The sequence below is a fragment of the Macrotis lagotis genome, chromosome 1 (genome assembly GCF_037893015.1).
Source record: "Macrotis lagotis isolate mMagLag1 chromosome 1, bilby.v1.9.chrom.fasta, whole genome shotgun sequence".
Taxonomy (NCBI): domain Eukaryota; kingdom Metazoa; phylum Chordata; class Mammalia; order Peramelemorphia; family Peramelidae; genus Macrotis; species Macrotis lagotis.
In genome coordinates, this window is record NC_133658.1 from 708,206,665 (window position 1) to 708,226,765 (window position 20,101).

Below are 20,101 nucleotides of genomic sequence, written 5' to 3' on the forward strand. Positions count from 1 at the left end.
GGACCTATGATTTCATCCATAGCTGAATTCATCCATAGAAATTTCCAGGAAGAAAACTCCCTCCAGAGATCAGTAATTCTTTTGTAAGTAATGTTATTAGCTGCTGGAAGGAACCCAGGGTCTCTATTGTTCAAGGGCAGCACTTGAACTCAGGTTTTTTTTATTCTGTCCTGCAACCTCTCTGGTTATAACCAGCCTGTTCAAAAGAGAAAATGAAAAAGAATAAAAGTCTTTCTGGTCTGGGTTGTGAAAGTCGCTTTTGAGGCATGAGACTAGCACAGTTCTTTCCTTTGGAACCCATTTGGATGATAGTCTCAGACAGCCATTTCTTCCCATTCATCTTTACAGGGTGTTAACTTCAAAGTCTACTGTTGGCACTTCAATTTCCACACACGGTTAAGCAAAGTGCTTACAACAAAACATCCAGACAGAGTCAGTGAAACTCAAAGATACTGCCCGGCAGGACCCTCATCTATAAAACAACAGAAAGCTTTCTCTTGAGAGCCTTCTTCAGCCAATTTCATTTCACAAAGGACTCATTGACCTGTCTGATAACTCGGAAAATAGGCAGAACTTTATCCTTGATTCCACCAATAGCACTACTTATGAATAATGCCTAGAATTTTCTAACACTTTTAAAAAATAATTTAATTTTATATTTATTTTTAACATTTAAAAAAATTTTGAATTCTGAATTCTCTCACATACATTGAAAAGGCAAACAATGATAAATATATATATTTACTTTCTTTTTTATTGCAAGGCAATGGGATTAAGTCACTTGGTCAAGGTCACCCTGCTAAGTAAATATTAAATGTCTGATGCAGGATTTGTACTCAGGTTCTCCTGACTCCAGGGCCAGTGCTCTATCTACTGTACCACCTAGCTGCCCCCCACATTTACTTTCAAATCAGAGCATTTAGAGCCAAAGATCTAGAAGAAACTTTGGCGTCCCTTCATTTTACAGAGGGGGAAAACTGAGGCTCATGGAGATTAAATAACCTACCCAGGTCACAGAAATAGTAAGCATCAGGGTGAAATTTGAACTCTAATCTTCTGACTTTAGAATTAGTGTTCTTACCACTTTGCCTTTTGTTCACTTCATTCACAAATAAGTCATTGGTTAGTAGGTCAGATATTATTATGCCCAAAATCTGTTCATGTTTTAATTTTCTTTAATTGATGAGGACCAAAGAATTTAGATGATTTCTTCAAGGCAAAACAATATTAATAATAATAATAATAATGATAGCTAGCATTTCTATTCTCTTTTAGGGACTGCAAAGCACTTTGCAAATACTATCTCATTTGATTCTTATCGTCACCCTGTGAGGAAGGTGCTATTATCCCCATTTTTACCAATGAGGATACAGATAGAAGGTAAATGTCTTACTTAGAATCACATAAACTAGTAATTGTTTAAGGTTAATTTTGAATTCAAATCTTTTTTGACTCCAGGTGTACCCTGGATATGCCACTTAGCATACAAGTAGTAAGTGAGGGAGATGGACTTGATTTCTAACCCAGTCATATACATACTTTCTTTCTAAAAAGATATATCATCTTTGTTATTCAGTTGTTTTTCAATTATGCTTTACTCTTTGTGATCACATTTGGGGTTTTCTTGGCCAAGGTATTTACCATGGTCACATAGCTAGTAAGTATCTGAGGCTGGATTTGAACTGACAAAAATGAATCTTGCTAATTCTAAGTCAACACACAATTGCTTAGGTATGAAGATATAGCTAACTTTAAAGACTGAGAGATAAGGTTATACAATCTAAAGGCTAGAGACATGAATTAGGCCTGTACTAGTACTAGTTGTTCTCTACTAAAAGGAGTGATGTCATAAATCTACTTCGCCCTCATCCTTTAGGATGTTTTGATTATATCTGTGAGAGGGTGAAATAAGGTTTGTAGAGCCTATATAGCATGGAGCAATGGAAAGAACACTGTATGCAGAAGCAACCTAGGTTGGAATCTAGGTTCTTCCACGTGCTGCTTGTTGTTATTTGTTCTTCATTATTGAAGAAGACCACGACTCCAGGAGGTGATGCCATGACATACAAGTGAGTTGGATTTGTGAGAAGGATGCTGTGCAAAGTCACCAGCCTCATGTTCTTGGGAGCCAACATTGGTTCAGTGGTCAGATATGGATCAGGATGATTGGGGATAGCCCTGGATACAGTGGGAGACTTTGACTTTTTAAAGCTAGGTCTTTCCCAGGGAGTTTGACTGAGACCTATTTAGCCATTAATATTAGGTAAGAAAGAGAAGAGGCAAAGAGGTCAAGAATGACCACTTCCAAAAAAAAAAAAGTAGGAAAAAATGGGGGGGGGATAAGATCCTCAGGATATCTATCTCAGTGATTAAGACAAGTGAGAAAGAAAAGAAGTAAGAAGTCTAGGGCAGGGTACTTAACTTGAGATTTACTTTCCTTATCTACAAAATGGGAATAAAAACACTTGTACTACCTAACTGATAGGATCATGGTGTGGAAATGCTTTGTGAAACAGCACAATAAATATAATAATAAAATATCTTAAGTATCTCAGAAATAAACAATATTCTAAACAAACATTTTGGTTGCCGTACATTTTTTGAAAACAATTTGCATTTGTTTCTGCTTACAAATGGAAGGAGTCAGGGTTCATAAGTTTAAATCCACAGAAATAAAATATCATAAATTTAATTTCATAATTTCATAAATTGGAATATCATAAGTTTAAATTCTGCCAAAAAACCCCAAAGAACTTTCCCCCCTCCCCCCTTCAATTAAAAAAATATTTAGAAGGAGACATTTTGTCTTTTGTCCTTTAAAAAGAGAATAGATCAGGTAAGGTCAATAATTGGGTAGGTAGGTGAGGGCTTTCCTAAATGCTGATGTGATTACAATCCATATTCAACCCCTCAGCAGAAGTCTTTATAAATTGTTTTTCATGCCATTCCTCACAAATTTAAAACCCCTAGGTGAATTTAGGAGTGGGGTTGGTATGATAGAATGTATATAGATTAAATATATTTGCTCTGATGCTCATTTCTTTTTTCTAGAAACTCCTAGAAAGGTCTCCTAGAATTTAGGATTGATGCCTTTAGGTTTAGGTCCTAAAGTAAAAATGTAAATGAGCACAGGCACCAGGACTAGGGCTAGAAGAAAGTTAAACACTGGAAAAAGAATAATATTAATGATGATCAGAAATATAATTCACTGTTCTGTATTGACTTTCTTTAAGTACATTTAATGACAATCAATGTAGAAAAGATAGTAATAGCAGTTCTAGAGACTTATACGGACAGCTAGGTGGCACAGTGGAGTCAGTACAACTCTTTTTTTTTTTTTTGCAAGGCAGTGGGGAGGGGGGGGCTAAAGTGACTTGCCCAGGGTTACACAGTTAGGTAATTATTAAGTATGTGAGGTAGGATTTGAACTCAGGTCCTCCTGACTCCCTATCTGGTGCTCTTATCCACTGCGGAAGATTCATCTTGAGTTAAATTTGGCTTCTGATGTGCGATCCATAAGCCACTTAACCTTGTTTGCCTCAGTTTTCTCGACTATGAAATGAATTGGAGAAAGAAATGGCAAACAACTCCTGTTGCTTTACCAAGGAAACCCCAAACGGGTTCAGGAAGAGTCAGACCCAATTGAAATGACTGAACAAAGATGCTGATAAACGATTTAAATGTTATCTTTCCCCATTAGAATGTAAGCTCCTTGAGATCAGAGACTTTTTTGGTATTTATATTTCTTACACTTAGAAGTAAGTGCTTAATAAATGATTGTTTAATAAAAATTGTACTGATTTACATTCATTATCTAATTTGAGTTTTGTAAACAACATTAAATATAAAAATTATAATTCCTATTTTACAGATGGAGAAACTAATTAGAAAGCTTAAATGTCCTTTTGGTCATACAACTAAGTTTCAGAGGCAGGATTTGAATACAAACTGAATTTGACTCTCCAATACTGACTCCACTGCATCAAGTTTAAAAGGCAATCAGTAGGGGCAGCTAGGTGTCTAGCGTGGATAGAGCACTGGGCCTGGAGTCAGGAGGACCTGAATTCATATCCAGCCTCAGACACTGAATAATTACCTAACTGTGTGGCCTTGGGCAAGTTACTTAACCCCATTGCCTTACAAAAACAAAACCAAAAACCAAAAACGAAAAAAAAGACAATCAGTAAATTGGAGAAAAGAAAGAATGATCAGAAGAGGAAATAAAGGTTATGTTGCTTAGGCTGTGAAACTTTATTATTGGGAAAAGAATAAGGAATATTTGACATAGTAACAAAGCATGATTGCTGCTCACATTAACAGGACATTGTGTGATGATCAACTATGATGGACTTGCTTATTTCAGCAGTACAATAATCAAAGACATTTCTAAAGGTCTTGTGATAGAAAAATGCCATCCACATCCAGAGAAGGAATTAAGGTGTCTGAATAAAGACCAAAGCTTACTATTTTCAATTTTTTCAATTTTTTATGTTTTATGATTTTTTCCCTCTCATAGTCCCTCCCCCCGCTTTTGTTCTGATTCTTCTTTCACATGATTCATATTGAGACAAGTTTGACTTGGTTATACATGTATAACCTATATTAGATTGCTCTCTGTCAGGGAGAAGGAGGGAGGGAGAGAGGAAAAATGTGAAACTCAAAACCTTATATAAAAAAGATTGTTGAAAATTATCTTTGCATGTAGCTAAAAAAACAACTTTAAAAAAGGAATGATTGCTGTCTTAAAATATTTGAAGGGCTGTGGTGCAGAAGAGGGAGTTGGCTTGTTTTGCTCCAGAGAGCTAGGCTAGGAACAATGGGTGGAAATCGCCAAGAGGCAGATTTCCATTTGATATAAGGAAGTACTTGCTCTCACTTAGACTGTCCAAAAGTTGAATGGGTTACACTGAAGTAGTTCTTCCTGGATCACAAAAGATACTAGGCATTTGATGACCAAATATCATTCTTCTCTTTGTTACAAAAGAGATCTCAGATCAGGTTTGGGTTGCACCAGATGACCTCTGAGGATCTGCAAAACTTAGAAATCTATGAGTTTATTCAAGGGCTCTGAATGAGTTGTCAAAATTGGAAGGCTTTTCTTTGTATCCAGAGTCTATGTTTTTTCTCCTTTTAGTAATCCAGATGCTGTAAGCACATTTTCATTTTACTGATAGAGGGGGAAAAAATCCCCCAAACAAACCCAGAACAAAACAGTTGAACAGACCCAGAAATTTTAGCTAATAAATTGATAGTATTATAGAGAGGGCCAGTGTAGATGGAGATGGAGCAGTGTAGACTCATGTCATTCAGTTTGAGTAATAACTTGTAGACCTTTTGTTTAGGCCTGTTACCATTGGTTCATGGAGCCCAGAATGCCCTTAACAAGGAAGGAGAGAACAGTTAATATAGGTCCTCCTTGTAATAGACTTGACAAGTCTTCTTCAGTCCCTTAATAAATGCCTGTTGGTTTGATGATAAATATAAGAATGAGAAGTAATTCATTAAGATTTGGAATGAAGCAATTTAGGACTAGAGATTTAGAACAAGAAAAGACCCTAGAAACCCTACAATCTGGTTCTCTTATTTGATGCATAAAGAAACTGAAGCCTAGAGAGGTCATAATGACAATGACAAGAGGAAGAATCCAGGATTTGAGGTAAGATCTTATTTTTAGGGTAGTCAGGTGGCCCAGTGGATAGAATGCTGTGTCTGGAACTAGGAAGAACTGAGACCCTAGCTGTGTGACCTTGGACAAGTCACTTAAACCCTGTTTGACTCAGTTTCCTCATCTGTAAAATGAGGTGGAGAATGAAACCATTTCAGTATCTTTGGCAAGAAAACCCTAATAGAGTCTCAGAGAGTTGGACATGACTAAACAACAACCTTATACAAAACATACACTATATGTTTTGCAGGAGTGCGGTGAGGAACACTTACCACCCCCATCTGAAAATATTAATACTAGCTAGCATTTATATAGAACTTAATATGTTTTGGGAATTTTTGCTAAGTGCATTACAATTATTATCTCATTTGATCTTCACAATACCTTGGGAGCTAGATATTATTATTATCCTCATTTTGCAGTTGAGGAAACTGAGGCAAACAGGTAAAGTGATTTGCCCAGAATCACACTGCTAGTGAGTGTCTGAGACTGCATTTGAAATCAAGTCTTAATGGTTCCAGACACAGCCTCTCTATTCACTTTGCCATTTAACTATCCACAGAAGACTTATTTTATTAATTTTGTTCAGGATTTTTTAAGAATTTGTGAAGGTCTTTGGAGGTACTACAGGATATCAAAATAGGATCATTATCCAAGCCCCAAATTGGACAGAATTGGGTCACGCCCCCCCCCCAGTCCAAATTCCCAGATCTCATTCCATCCTCAATTTTCAACATGGATTTTTTTTTCTGCAGTGAATTTAGAAAGCAGTTTGTGTTGCCAAGAAGATGGGGGGGGGGGGGCAGAGAAACTGTTTGAACCTACCTTTTCTTTCTCTTAAAAAAGTCTAATAGGATTGTAGAAAGACAGTTTGGGGAGTTCTGTTGCATGGTTTTGCTGTTGCTTCCCATTAGATTTTTTTTTTTTTTTTTAGATTTTTCAAGGCAATGGGGTTAAGTGGCTTGTGCAAGGCCACATGGCTAGGCAATTATTAAGTGTCTGAGGCCGTATTTGAACTCCTGACTCCAAGGCCAGTGCTCTATCCACTGTGCCACCTAGCTGCCCCCCCATTAGATTTTCAAGGGGATTTGTTAAACATCCACTTTAGGAGCATTGTCTTGAAAAGAGACTTCTCTTAACCAAGCTCCATTGTCATTGATGAACTTCTTTCCCAAGAGCTAATTCCTTTGTTATGGGAGCCAGAGGCATGGTTATCAATTTTGGCATCTGGAGACAGATAGGGCAAAACATACCCCAGATCTACTGTTTTGTTTGTTTTTTGTTTTAACACAAATTTAGGGGAGGGAGAGAGGAAACCTTGGGACACAAGAGCCAAAGGATGAAGAAGGGAAGACATGCAAAGCCAAACTGGAGCATACAGAGGTGCAACTAAGGGAGAGTATAAGTACCATATAGTAGTTTCTGCTTTAACCAAGTCTTACTAAGAAGCTATTAAACTCAGTTGTTTCCAGGAGTGTACATGAAGTAGGCTTCCTCTAACTTGGTGATTTGGGGAAAATTCCCAATTGTCCTATCTTAGTTATAGCTCTGATGTGTGTTAGAGTTATAGCTCTCTGTATATATACTTCAACCATACTTACCTTCTCTAGAGTATCATTCAGTATAACCATACTTTGTATTTTAGCAACATTGGCAAGAGCGCTGTAAAGACAAAGGAAGAAATTTCATGTGAGATTTTTTGCCTCCTTCCTTCTTCATTCACATAAGATATGTGGACTGCATTTTCTGCTTTGGCTATCTATGCCTGATAAAACTTTTCTGCTTTCCATGCCTAACTGGTGCAATAGAGAGAATACTGACCCTGGAGTCAGGAGGACTTGAGTTCAAAGCTGTTTGACCCTGGGCAAATCACTTAACCCTGGTCTACCTTAATTTCCTCAACTGTAAAATGGGGATGATAAACTTGCTGTGCAGATCAAATGAGAGAAGTGCCTGCAAGTAAATATTCTTTTCTTTCTTTTCATGGCTACCTGGTTTTTGTTGACCAAGCTTTATAGGCCCAATTCTGGGTAGTAGGACAGTTTGTCAAATCACATCCCAGTGTGACCTGACAGTACAATTTCCCGAGGGAGATCATGCATTTGGCATCTGAAGGGCTCATATTTATTAGCCCAGTCACTAGGGTTAAAGACAAAGATTTATTACATTTAGTTATTTATTTATTCTGAAGCACTCTCCATTTTTTTTAAAAGGCAATTTTCCTAGAAAATGTAATGAGAGTAGTTCACCCACAAAAATGCTGTGTTGGAGTGATTAAATACATTCATTCCAGAAACGAAGGTAGGTCTATAAGTGCTGAGCTGCTCTCTCAGGTTTTCCCCAACCAGTTCCTGCTTGTTCATAATCATTATTCCTGTAGTTTGGCTGGTAAAGTATATTTCAGTTTCCATTTTCTCCCTCATTTCAATATTCCTGTAGTATAAATCAGTATTAATGTTAATGTTGTGCCTCATTTTCCCAAGACCAAGAGAAAGGAACGATCTGGACGCTGAGAACAGGGAAGGATTCAAACTGAGCTGATTGTTAAATTTCCAGTGTGAGAATTTTTACTTTGTAAACTTGGCAGACTCTATAAATCAGAGCTTGATTTATTGCTTTATTTATTGTCTGGATTTAAGAAAGTGATAGAGAAAATGTTAACAAGGCATATTAGATTTTTTTTTTTTAGGTTTTTTGCAAGACAAATGGGGTTAAGTGGCTTGCCCAAGGCCACACAGCCAGGTAATTATTAAGTGTCTGACACTGGATTTGAACCCAGGTACTGCTGACTCCAAGATGGGTGCTTTATCCACTATGCCACCTTAGCTACCCCCTGGCATATTAGATTTAAAGATATTTATGTATGACCTTACCAAGTCACATAATCTCTCTAAGTCTCAGTTTCTTTCTTTGTAAAAATGAGGGGATAATCTTTTCCAAATCTGAATCTACAATCCAATTTACTAATCAGTGATGTGTGTGTGTGTGTATAGGTTGGGGGGGGGTGAGTGAATATATAAAATGATTATTTAGGTACTTGTAAGAACTATTTAAATTTTCTATATAGATTTGAGAGAGAGAGAGAGAGAGAGAGAGAGAGAGAGAGAGAGAGAGAGAGAGAGATTTCCTTCTTTTAGATTAGTTAAAATTTTTTCAATTGTTAGGGCAGCCTCAGCTATTGAGTAAAGATCAAAATCCATGGGAATCAAAGCTTTTAGCCATTCTGAATGAAGTGCCAGTGAGATAAGCTTGAGGACAAATAAAGGAGGTGCCAGAAATAAAGCCAGTGTCAACAGGAGAGTCAATAAAGAAAAATAATGTGTGCTGTATTTGGGTCACTGGAATGAAAGCATACCAGTCAATGTTCCAATTGGACTAGACAAGAACAATGAGTTTTCCCTGCAGGGTGTTAAGGGGGCTTTAGGTTTTATCCAAACCTTATCTTGTTAGACTCAAATCAGTGGTTTTGACTTCTCTTTTTGATTTAGTTGCCTGGAATTACTTAATTTATTTTTAAAAAATTTTAATTGATGTTTTCTATTTTTATAGTATTCCTCCCTATCTCCCTCCCCAAGAGCAATCCCATATGACAAACAGGGGCTTGTTATCGTTATTTAGAAAGGAAAAAGAAAGTCAACATAACGGAATGATACCCTGAGAAAGTCCTGAAACATAGGCATGTGAAACACCTTTGGATCTCTCATCTACACAAAGGGGTAGGTTGGGTGTTTCTTCTCATCTTTTTCATTCATGTCCCACTAGTTCTTTTTTAAATTTAAAAAAAAATCCCAATTGTATGTACAAACAATTTTTAACATTTATTTTTTAAAAATTTGAGTTTCAAATTCTCTCCTTTCTTTTCTCCTCTCCCTCCAGAAAAGTAATTTGATGTTATATGCATGCAATTACATAAAACATAGTTTCAGATTAGTTATGCTGTTTTTTTTTAAAAGGAGAAAAATAATAAGCATTCAATGTGCATTCAGACTCTATAAATAGTGGATAACATTTTTTTCATCATGAGTCTTTTGGAATTGTCTTGGATTATCGTATTGCTGAGAATAGGTAAACCATTCATAGTTATTCACACCATAAAATATTACTGTTTACAATGCTCATTTCACTTTGCATCAGTTCATATAAGTCTTCTCAACTTTCTGAAAGTGAGCTGTTTGTCTTTTATTACAGCACAATAATATTCTGTCACAATCACATATCATTATTCATACATTTTGTAATTAAGGGACAATCTTTCAGTTTCCAATTTTTTGTCTCCACATAAAAGCTACTCTAAATATTTTTATGCATATTTCTTCCCTCTCCTCCCCATTAAAAAAGAATCTCTTTGGGATACAAACCTTGTAGTGGCATTGCTGGGTCAAAGGGTATACATGGTTTTATAGGACTTCTTATAATTCTAAATTGCTCTCCAGAATGCTTGGATCAGTTCACAACTCCACCAACAGTGCATTAGTGCCCCAATTTCCCCATGTCCTCTCTGATATTTATCATTTTCTTTTCTGTCATATTGGTCAGTCTGTTGAGTATGAAGTAGTATCTCAGAGTTGTTTTAATTTGCATTTCTCTAATCAATAATGATTCAGAGTATTTTTTCATATGACTTTAGATGTCTTTTATTTCTTTATCTGAAAAACTGCCTGTTCATATCTTTTAACCATTTATCAACTAGGGAATGAGTCTTATTAATTTGACTCAGTTTTCTGTGAATTTGAGAAATGAGACCTTTATCTCCACTTCTTCTGTATCATTTTGTCATATATATATATATATATATATATATATATATATATATATATATAGAGAGAGAGAGAGAGAGAGAGAGAGAGCAAGAGAGAGAGAGAGAGAGAGAGAGAGAGAGAGAGTCTACTTTTTAGTGTTATTTCTATTTAAATCATTGTAGTCACTATGCATAGTATTTTCTTGGCTCTGCTTTTTTCATTCGATGTCTGCTTCCTTCATATAGATCTTTCCATGCTTCTTTGTACTCATCACATGAATTATTTCTTATAACACATTGCATTCGAGTACCACAATTTGTTTAGCCATTCCCCAGTCAATAGGTATGTACTTTGTTTCCAACTCCTAAATATCACAAAAAGGGATGCTTTAATGATTTTGGAATATGTGGGGACTTTTTTCTTGTCAATAACTTTCTTGAGAGTGTCTGATTCAAAAGGTATGAACATTTTAATCAGTTTATCTGTTTAATTCCAAATTACTCTCCAAAATGGTTGTAACATTTCACAGCAATGTATTAGTATGGCTGTCTTGACCTGAAGTCCTTCCAACCCTCTTATTCTCCCATTTCATTGCCCCTCTTCTGATCTTATGTTCCTCCTTTCCAAATTTTGACCCATATTTGATCAATTCAGCCACACGTTATCATCTACCTTTGAAATTCTTGCTGGCTTCCTATTGTTAGTAACACATTGCAATCCCATCCTACTTCACTTTCACAATCTACTTTTTGTGCTCCTATGTATGCACTGTTGAATAGTGTTAGAGAAAAATCATGAAACCATGTTGACTTCACTACAAATTTATCTTAACTACTCTCTTTTTTATTTTATTTTTATTTTTTTAATTTTGCAAGGCAATGGGGTTAAGTGGCTTGCCCAAGGTCACACAGCCAGGTAATTATTAAGTGTCTGAGGCCGGATTTGAACTCAGGTACTCCTGACTCCAGGGCCGGTGTTCTATCTATTGCGCCACCTAGCCACTCCCTACTCTCTTTTTTTAAAAAATTAATTTTAAAATTGTTCATTTTAAATTTAAATATAAAGCAAAAACAGAAAAAAGGAAGTTTCCATGTACACAGCAGAACATAAGAGAAGATTCAATATAAAAACAATAAATTTTCATTTCATGAAAATCTATGTAATAAATCCTACATGTTGTTTTCAAAGCAACTCAGTTTTTCTGTTTCTTTCTAGATTTTCTTTAGTTCTTTACTGTGCCCTTTTTTCTTCCTCCATTTCCTACTCTAAAGAAGGCTGTAATGAAATCTAAAAAAACCATATATACATATCCATAAGTATATATACACACATGTATATACATATTTACACATATACACATATGTAAGACCTTACAACCTGTGGCAAGTTTTTTGAAGCACATCACCCTTAGATGTGTGGGCTAGCTTCAAGCTTATACATCACAGTTTGAAACCTGTGCTTGTGTGCCTATTTGGGAATGCAGCACTGATCGACAATGCATGACTCGGAAGTAGTCTTAGTGTCTAGCCTGCTGTTACCATGGAGATGCCTCCCAGGATCCATCAACCAGTTGCATGTTAGAATGGACTACCATAATCATTTTCTGTAAGATAAGTACATTATGTAAGGTACTAGAAAGCACTTTTGTATAGAAGTTGGGTATAAGTGGAAAGAACACTGACTCTGAAATCAGAGACTGCATTCAAATCTGAGTTTTCTGATTACTATTTTGGGCAAGCCATTCAAACTCTGTATTTTAGCTGTCTTAGTTCCTTTATGAGGATGTTAAACTTAGCTGATCTCAAAGGGTCTTTTTCATGTTTCAATTTTCTATGATGTGAACTTTTAATTCTCAGACACCAGGCCCAGACAAAAGAACAGATTATCATAATTAACTTGTCCTATATTTGTACCAGTGATTTCAACTAAATCAGGTTTTAATTTAATTACTTGTTGCCCCCTTTATCATTGATATATTTCTTTTATTATCTCTTATTAAGTATCTATTGATAATGATGAAAGCAGGTTCTTGATTTTAAGAACATAGAAAAGAATCTTTAGCATATTTCCTCCTCTTAATAATAATTTTAGGAGTAGGTTTAAATATTCTTTTTTTTGGCAAGGCAATGGGGTTAAGTGATTTGCCAGGTAATTATTAAATGTCTGAGATCACATTTGAACTCAGGTCCTCCAGACTCCAGGACCAGTGCTCTATCCACTGTGCCACTTAGCAGCCCCTTAATATTCTTTAAAAAAACACAACCAAAACCAAACCAAGAAAGGCCATATCCAATGTTCCATTCCATCTCATATTTTTTATCTGACAGTGGTAAACTTCCTTGAAGTGGACTTTAAAAGGCTTAAGGATGGACCCTATATACCCATGACTTCTTTTAATGCCCAATTACAAAGAAATTATCCATAAATTTAATCTCTTGATTAAACCTCTCTTGAATATTTTCTATAATAATGTCTTCCTGGAGTAACAAGATCTATATGTTTCATTATTTGTTGAAAACATCATTTCTCCCCTCTAAACCTCTTTCTTTAAATGCTGTTTAGAATTATCCTGGGTGTTTGTGTACAGAATTAACTAACAATTTTCCTTTTCTTAACTCTGGTCATAGTGTAGTGGGGTCAAGGATGTGAGACAATCACATCACTGAAAATAAATTCATTGCATTCCAATTATGCCAAATATAGTGACCATTAGTTTCTAAATAATTGGGTAGTGAGTTTAAAAGCAAAACATTTGTTTTAAATTTGTTTTTTTTTCTCCAAAAGCATCTTATAAAAGCAGGTCAAGTTTAAGACAATATTTTAAGAGGAGGTCTGAAAACAGTATGGAGGGAACAGCATTAGTTTTGGATGTGGGCAATGGAGAAGAGATGGATTGGGAGTTGGTAAATTTTAATTCCAATTCCTGCTTCCAAAGTTATTTGAGCAAGTTACAAAATTTCTTTGGGACTTTGCAAAATGGTATCAGTAACACCTGGATTACCCAACTCACAGGGCTGTAGTCACTACAAGTGACTGCAAACATTGAAGCACTGTGTAAATGTCAGCATTAAAATGATGAAAGGGAGCCATCACTTGAAGGTGAGCTCACTTTTAAATCTCATTTTCACTTTTTAGCTTCCTGGCAACCCCAGCACTGGTCTGGAGGCAGAAAGATCTGAATTCAAATTCAGTCTTCTAAATTCACTAACCCTATATCCTAGAGCAAAACCTTTAAATCCCTGTCTGCCTCAGTTTCCTCAACTGTAAAATGGGTATAAGTAATAGCACCTACCTTACAGAATTGTGAAAATCAAATGAGACTATTTGTTTTATAAAGAAATTGGCACTGGAACTTAGAAGGTACTTAAAAATAGTTATTCCTTTTCCCTTCTCTCTCCAATTCTTCAAACATTACAGATCAAAGGTTTCCTAGATTTTGGACCATGTTGTGTCTCTTCTTCCTTTCTTGTTAGTCACCTTTCTTCTCCTTGTATTAAGGAGGCTATTGCCCTCTCTGATTCAGTACAAAAGAAGGGGATAGATCTCTTTAGACTGAGAAGTAAATGGCCCTCTTTCCAATCAGTGCAGATGGTGGTGATGGGGAAGTTAGCATCTTAATAAACAATCCTTACCTTGTCTTCTCTAGTCCTCCTTTTTTGGCATTTCTCTCCACAACTGCATTTTCTTGTTTTTTAGAAACTCTCATTCTTCCTGCTTTGACTGCAAAGAGAAAGGGCAGAGAAATGTGAACTCCCCAGAAGAGCTGCACAGAAATTTGTTTTCTTATTGAGATTCTTGCATTTTAAATATTACTTCTTTAGAGTGATAGCCTGAAGCTTAAGAATGAGAAAGATTTTTTTTTAAAGATCACTTAATTATAACCCTACTTAAAGTAGTGAAGTAAAAGTTGTGTTAAAATAGCATAAAGAAAACCCTTCATTAAAAAAAGTTTCTGTAGCCTACTTGTTTGCCTTCTCCCTATGATGTGGTTAAAAGAACAACAACCACAGAAAATGATGAATGTTAGTTTTGCTGTAAGGCAGCATAGTTTGATGGAAAGAACTCTCACAGAGGAATCAGAGTTCAAATCCAACTTACTACCTTTGTAATTTTAGACAAGTCGCTTAACCTCCCTGGACTTCAGTTTTCCCCTTGGACAGGCTGGTATCTGAGGTCATTTCTAGCTTCTAAATTTTAGGCCCTATAATTTTGGGGAGCAAAATCTTAATCATAAGGCAGCCAGGTGGCTCAGTGGCTAGTGTTGAGCCTAGAATCAGGATGGTGTGAGTTCAAGTTGCACCTCAGACACTTACTAGTTATATGACTGTGAGCAAATCACTTAAACTGTCTCAGTTTTTTCAACTTTAAAATAGGGATAATAATGGCATCTATCTCCCAAGGCTGTTTTAAGGATCAAATGATCCTTATATTAGCTTTATTTAGAGGACCTTGTGCACAAGTACAGTTGCCTGTTTCCTTCCTTCCTTTAGAAGACCACAGGTATTTCAACTCTCCATAATGACTGCTAGACTGAGATTGGAAGAGGGACAGGGAGTCTGGGTAGCTGAGTGGTACCAAATTCAAATAGAAATAATCCCTATGGGTTTTATATTGAATTAGAAAACTACAAATTAACATTATCTATATTTTATTGTATTTATTTATAATAACAAGAAATCAATTTATTTATTTATTAAACATTTCCCAAATACATTCTTTTTGCAAGGTGACTTGCCCAAGGTCACACAGCTAGGTAATTATTAAGTATCTGAAGTCAGATTTGACTCCAGGGCTGGTGTTCTATCCACTGTGCCACCTAGCTACTTCACCTAATTACATTTTTGATCCAGTTCAGCCTGCACTGACTGTTGCTGCTACTGTATAAATCAGGTAGCATATAATTTTCACACCTATGATCTAAAACAATTCTTATTTACAGATATAAAACATATGAAGGGGTGAGGTTTAGAGAGATTAAATTACTTCTGCAAGGTTACATAGGTAGTAAGCAACAGAGACAAGATTCATTCACTCATATTTCTATAGATTCATTCAAGCCTTTTACTTTAAAAAATGATTATTTAACCAATTTTTTGCATGATAGTAATTGGGTATTACAATATGATAACCCCATATTTTTAGCTAGCATCTTTTTCAGCCAAGGTTTCTGAAAGCCAAATAATGTGGAATGTACTTGATGTCATGATAACATGGGTTTCTTTCAGCATGGTGCCTATAAACATAAGGACCACCCTTAATTATGATACAGATCCCCCCAAACTCAAAAATAAATGGTCTAAGTTAATTACATTGCATTAATAAACTTGCCATTCACGAAATCAATTAGTACTGATTAAGCTACAGATGACCTAACAAAAACAATTCTAGTGTTGAACAATGTCAGATGAAATCAACTTTTGAGAAAGAATTACCTATTTCAGGGAACATGTCAAATCAAATTCTTTTTTCCCCTTTATACCCAGGAAGTCTATGCATTCAAAAGCAGTCAGATTAAAAAAAAAAACCCTGAATATATATGTAAATTTGTTTGAACTCATTAATTCTTCCTGTGGATATATAATATCTTAAGAAATGAAGAAAAAGCTATTCTATTCCTGAAAGCACTTCTGAAAAGACCAAAGAATTCTTCTTTTAGTGCCCATGTGATTTATGCTGGAATTCTATGTAGGTTCACTTAGACAGGGGTGGGGGCTTTTCTACTCTTTGTCTTCTTTGAATTCCAATTGGGTGTTTATATTAAAGAAAACTCAAAGGACAACAGTAAAAGTCAAGTATGAGTAAAACTATTTTTGATGGAGTCTTAAAATCTATAATGAAACCATTTCTTAAAAAAGATCAGAAATACCCAAGGTAGGGCAAATCAGCCTAGCAAGGCACATTGAGGAAGGTTCAAGAGGTGGCATGAGCCAGGTGAATCAAACCATTGCTACCACCTTGACCACCACCTCCCTTCGCATCCTCATAGAAACATTCCAGAACTCCTACCTTTAGGAGTAGGAATGGCCTTCAGATGAGTCACCTGGCTAACAACCTCATCACTATAGAAAACATAGAGGTGAGAAACATTTCTGCAATTTGGACCTGCCATTCTCTGGGTGTTTGGGGATTAGTAGGAAAGGATGGATCTGCTCTCCTCTTCCTTACCTCTCAGATACTCCACTCAACTCGAAAAAGTACTCAGGGGGAACACTATTCCCTGTTTTTTTTATGGGTATCAGGACTTCTTTAGTTTTTTGGTGTGACTTGTTTTTAGACAATTAGATTCTTGTCTCTGTCACAAACCAGTAAGAAAATGTTTTCTTTTGCCCCTTTCCTTTGTTTCAATGAAATTTAATTATAAGCATGGCATAAGAATTGACCACATAAGTAGGAGAACTGATGTTTTCTTTCTTGTATTTAATAATTAATTATGAATTATGACCAAGCATTCCCTTTTCTTCTTCCTTATCCAGAAGTCAGCAGTATGGGAAATCTTGGAAACTTACCCAGCCAGAAGGCTAAGATCCAATCAAAGATTGCAAAGAAATTCTAAGTTTAAATGAATGGGTAGATTCCTGTTCATTGTGTTTTACTAAGACAAGTCTGGGAAAATGTGAATTCTTCCTTTTGTCAAATATATAATATGAATATTGATGTGTCTTTGACCAAGATTGGATGCTCAGTATCACATGCCTCAAGAATAAGTCCACCTCTCATTATAATATTAATTCTCTCATTATTTATTAACCAATCAGAGTTATGACCCTCAGGTACATCCCCCTTTTTTTGGACTTTTTTTTAAAGTTTTTTGGGGGGGTTAAGTGGCTTGCCCAAGGCCACACAGCTAGGTAATGATTAAGTGTCTGAGGCCAGATTTGAACTCAGGTACTCCTGACTCCAGGGCTGGTGCTCTATCCACTGCACCACCTAGCTGTCCCAGGTACATCCCCTTTTTAAAAGACTATAAATGTTATAGGTTTGACAGTCTTGCTCTCTTTGTTTATTAAGGGGAACAGCCTATTTTGTTGATTACTTTCTAGATATAGTTTCTAAAATTGATTACAATCTACTCAAAAACTATATCTCTCAGAAATTTTTAATCATTACACAAGTATATTTTTAGCTGTTGACAGCTCTTTATTCACAAATATAGTAATACAAAGGATAAAATCCAATAAATTAAAATAACCACCACATCGGTTGAACATCTAAGGTTCTTCAGGAGCTGACAATCTCAAATCAGTCTATAGTGAGAGGATGACAGAGGAGGCAATATATTTGAAGAAAAGTATGGAATGGGATCATGATTAAGCCTATTTTATGGATCAGAAAACTGATGTTCAGAAAAGTGAAAGGGGCTTACTCAAGGTCATTCAGTTAATGTGTGTCACAGCTGGGATTAAGTCCCAGTCCTACTGATTCAAAATACTCCATTCTTTCCATGATACCATGATAACTTTCCAAAAGAATCCTTGATATTCTCTATAATTTCAGGAGTCAGTATTAGCACCACTGGATAGAAGTATTAAGGATATTTTGACTCAATATTTAGCTTTTTTTTAAAAAAATGACAGGGAATACTGTGTATATTGCAAAATTCCTGCAGGGATATTGTGGGGCTCAAATGAGATAATGGATGCAAAGCTCTTTGCAAATCTGAAAATACAATATAAATGTTAGCTATTATTATAATTAACTTCTAGTTACCAGGCCATCAGTCTGGTGATGACTTCATTTTCTGAGCTTTCTATTATACTTCTGCTGAATTTAAGCAATATTTATAGTGCAATCAGGGTTGTGGGTTGGTAAATATTTAACAAAGGGAGGGGGCATAGGAATGCACACATAAACCTTTTTGATTTTTTACTATTTTTTCTAGCTCTACAAAATAATTTTTTGGTAGTTTGATTTATATGGCATTGAGTAAGTAATTTAATTTAGGGAAAATTCACAGAAACTTTTAAATTCAATCTGTATTGTTACACTTTTAAGTCCATGAAATAAGCAAAGCAACAAATTAAGCCTTGATTTAAAGCTATTGCTTATTTATAAGGTGTTGAGTCATTTCAGTTGTGTCCAGCTCTTCATGACCCCATCTGAGACTTCCTTGGCAAAGAAAATGAACTGGTTTATCATTTCCTTCTCCAAATGAGGAAACTGAGTCAAACAGTGTTAAGTGACTTGTCCAGTAGTATCTGAGGGTGAATTTGAACTCAGGAAAACTAATCTCCCTGATTCCAAGTCACTGTGTCACCTGTCTGCCCAAAGTGTAAACAAAGAGGTGTAAATATATTGAAAATTTAATAATGGTTTCTTGTAAACAGATTAGAGCTGGTTCCAAGCACACCTCTTGTTTCTTACTAATTTAAGTACATGCTCCTTGCCTAAAAAGGTTCTAGATAATGGAAAGTTGGACTAAATGATGCACAGTCTTCCTTCCTTCTGTTTTCCTAGTTATGGAATCTCCTCTCCTCTCTTATTCCCTCATATCCTTTCCTTTTTCTTAAGAACTTGGAACAAGGGATGAGTAATATTGTTCTCCAGAGTAAAAAGCAGGGGCACCTAGGTGGCACAGTGGATAGAGCACTGGCCCTGGAGTCAGGAGTACCCGAGTTCAAATCTGGCCTCAGACACTTAATAATTACCTAGCTGTGTGGCCTTGGGCAAGCTACTTAACTCCCTTGCCTTGCAAAAACCTAAAAACAAAACAAAAAAATCCCCAAAACAGTAACAATTGAGGGGAAAACATTTCTATGAAATCTTTATGGAAATGGTCTATCTTTGAAGATTACATGAGAAGGAAATAGGCAAATAGTTGCAGGCAGTTTTCTATCATGGGTCACCATGTTTTTAAAGTCAACAAACTAACTGAAAGATAGAGAATACAAGATTCTGTTATGTTTACTATTTATTGACTTGCTTCAACAGCATAAATGGTAGTATTGAAAACTCTCTTCAGATAAAGTTTCTTTCATACATCTTGCAAAACTCCCTGGTTTAATAAATGCTTGTTGAATTGAATTGATATCATTATAGAGAAATCTTGTTTAATGATCTGCTAATGTCAAGTGAAGTGTCATCTAGAAAACGTTTTTCCAGTTTTATGGAACATAGATAAACAAAAAGAAAATTCTCCTATTTATTTTCTAAGGTTCTTTAAATGTTTTTATTTGTAGATAATATCATAATAATTGCACAAGCCCTGGAATACTATAAAGACTTTTAAGTGAAATCTGCAGCATTTCACACAGATTTTATCTAACTTAGCCACACTGAAAAAACAGAGTGGATGAAGAACATGTACTATTTAGGTAATACACAGTTTAAAGGAAATCTTGCCAAATTAGTCCATCTATATGTGTACCTTGGACAATACTGCACCTAGATAATGAATTATGTTCCAAGTTAAGTACAAAGGGAAGGACATCAAGTCATATTTTTTTTTGAGAAAGCATGGAAGACTGTCTTGCCTTCTCTGATTTGGTCTACTGCTTAGAAAAAAGCAAAATAAAACAAAACATTTCTTTAGCACCACTGTTCTTCCAATTATGTTTGCTTGAGAATTAATGAACACCATGATTACAGAAGAATCAAAATTACAAACAATTCAAAGAACAATGAAAAAATGCAAGGTTGGTGTAAGCAAATAACATGTTACCAGTGACAACTTGTATGTAGATATGATGAGAATTAGAAA

The 20,101-nt window shown here is 35.6% G+C and overlaps 1 protein-coding gene across 1 annotated transcript in view; it reads right to left on the reverse strand.

The window, feature by feature from the left end:
- The window catches only part of DAPL1 (death associated protein like 1), a 33,822-nt gene that overhangs the window by 5,497 nt on the left and 8,224 nt on the right, over window positions 1–20,101 (reverse strand). Inside the window, exons 2-3 of the mRNA XM_074215923.1 lie at window positions 14,037–14,124; window positions 7,267–7,327 (exon numbers count right to left, since the gene is read on the reverse strand). Of these exons, the coding sequence (XP_074072024.1) occupies window positions 7,267–7,327; window positions 14,037–14,124 (149 nt within the window). The remainder of the gene's footprint in view (window positions 1–7,266; window positions 7,328–14,036; window positions 14,125–20,101) is intronic.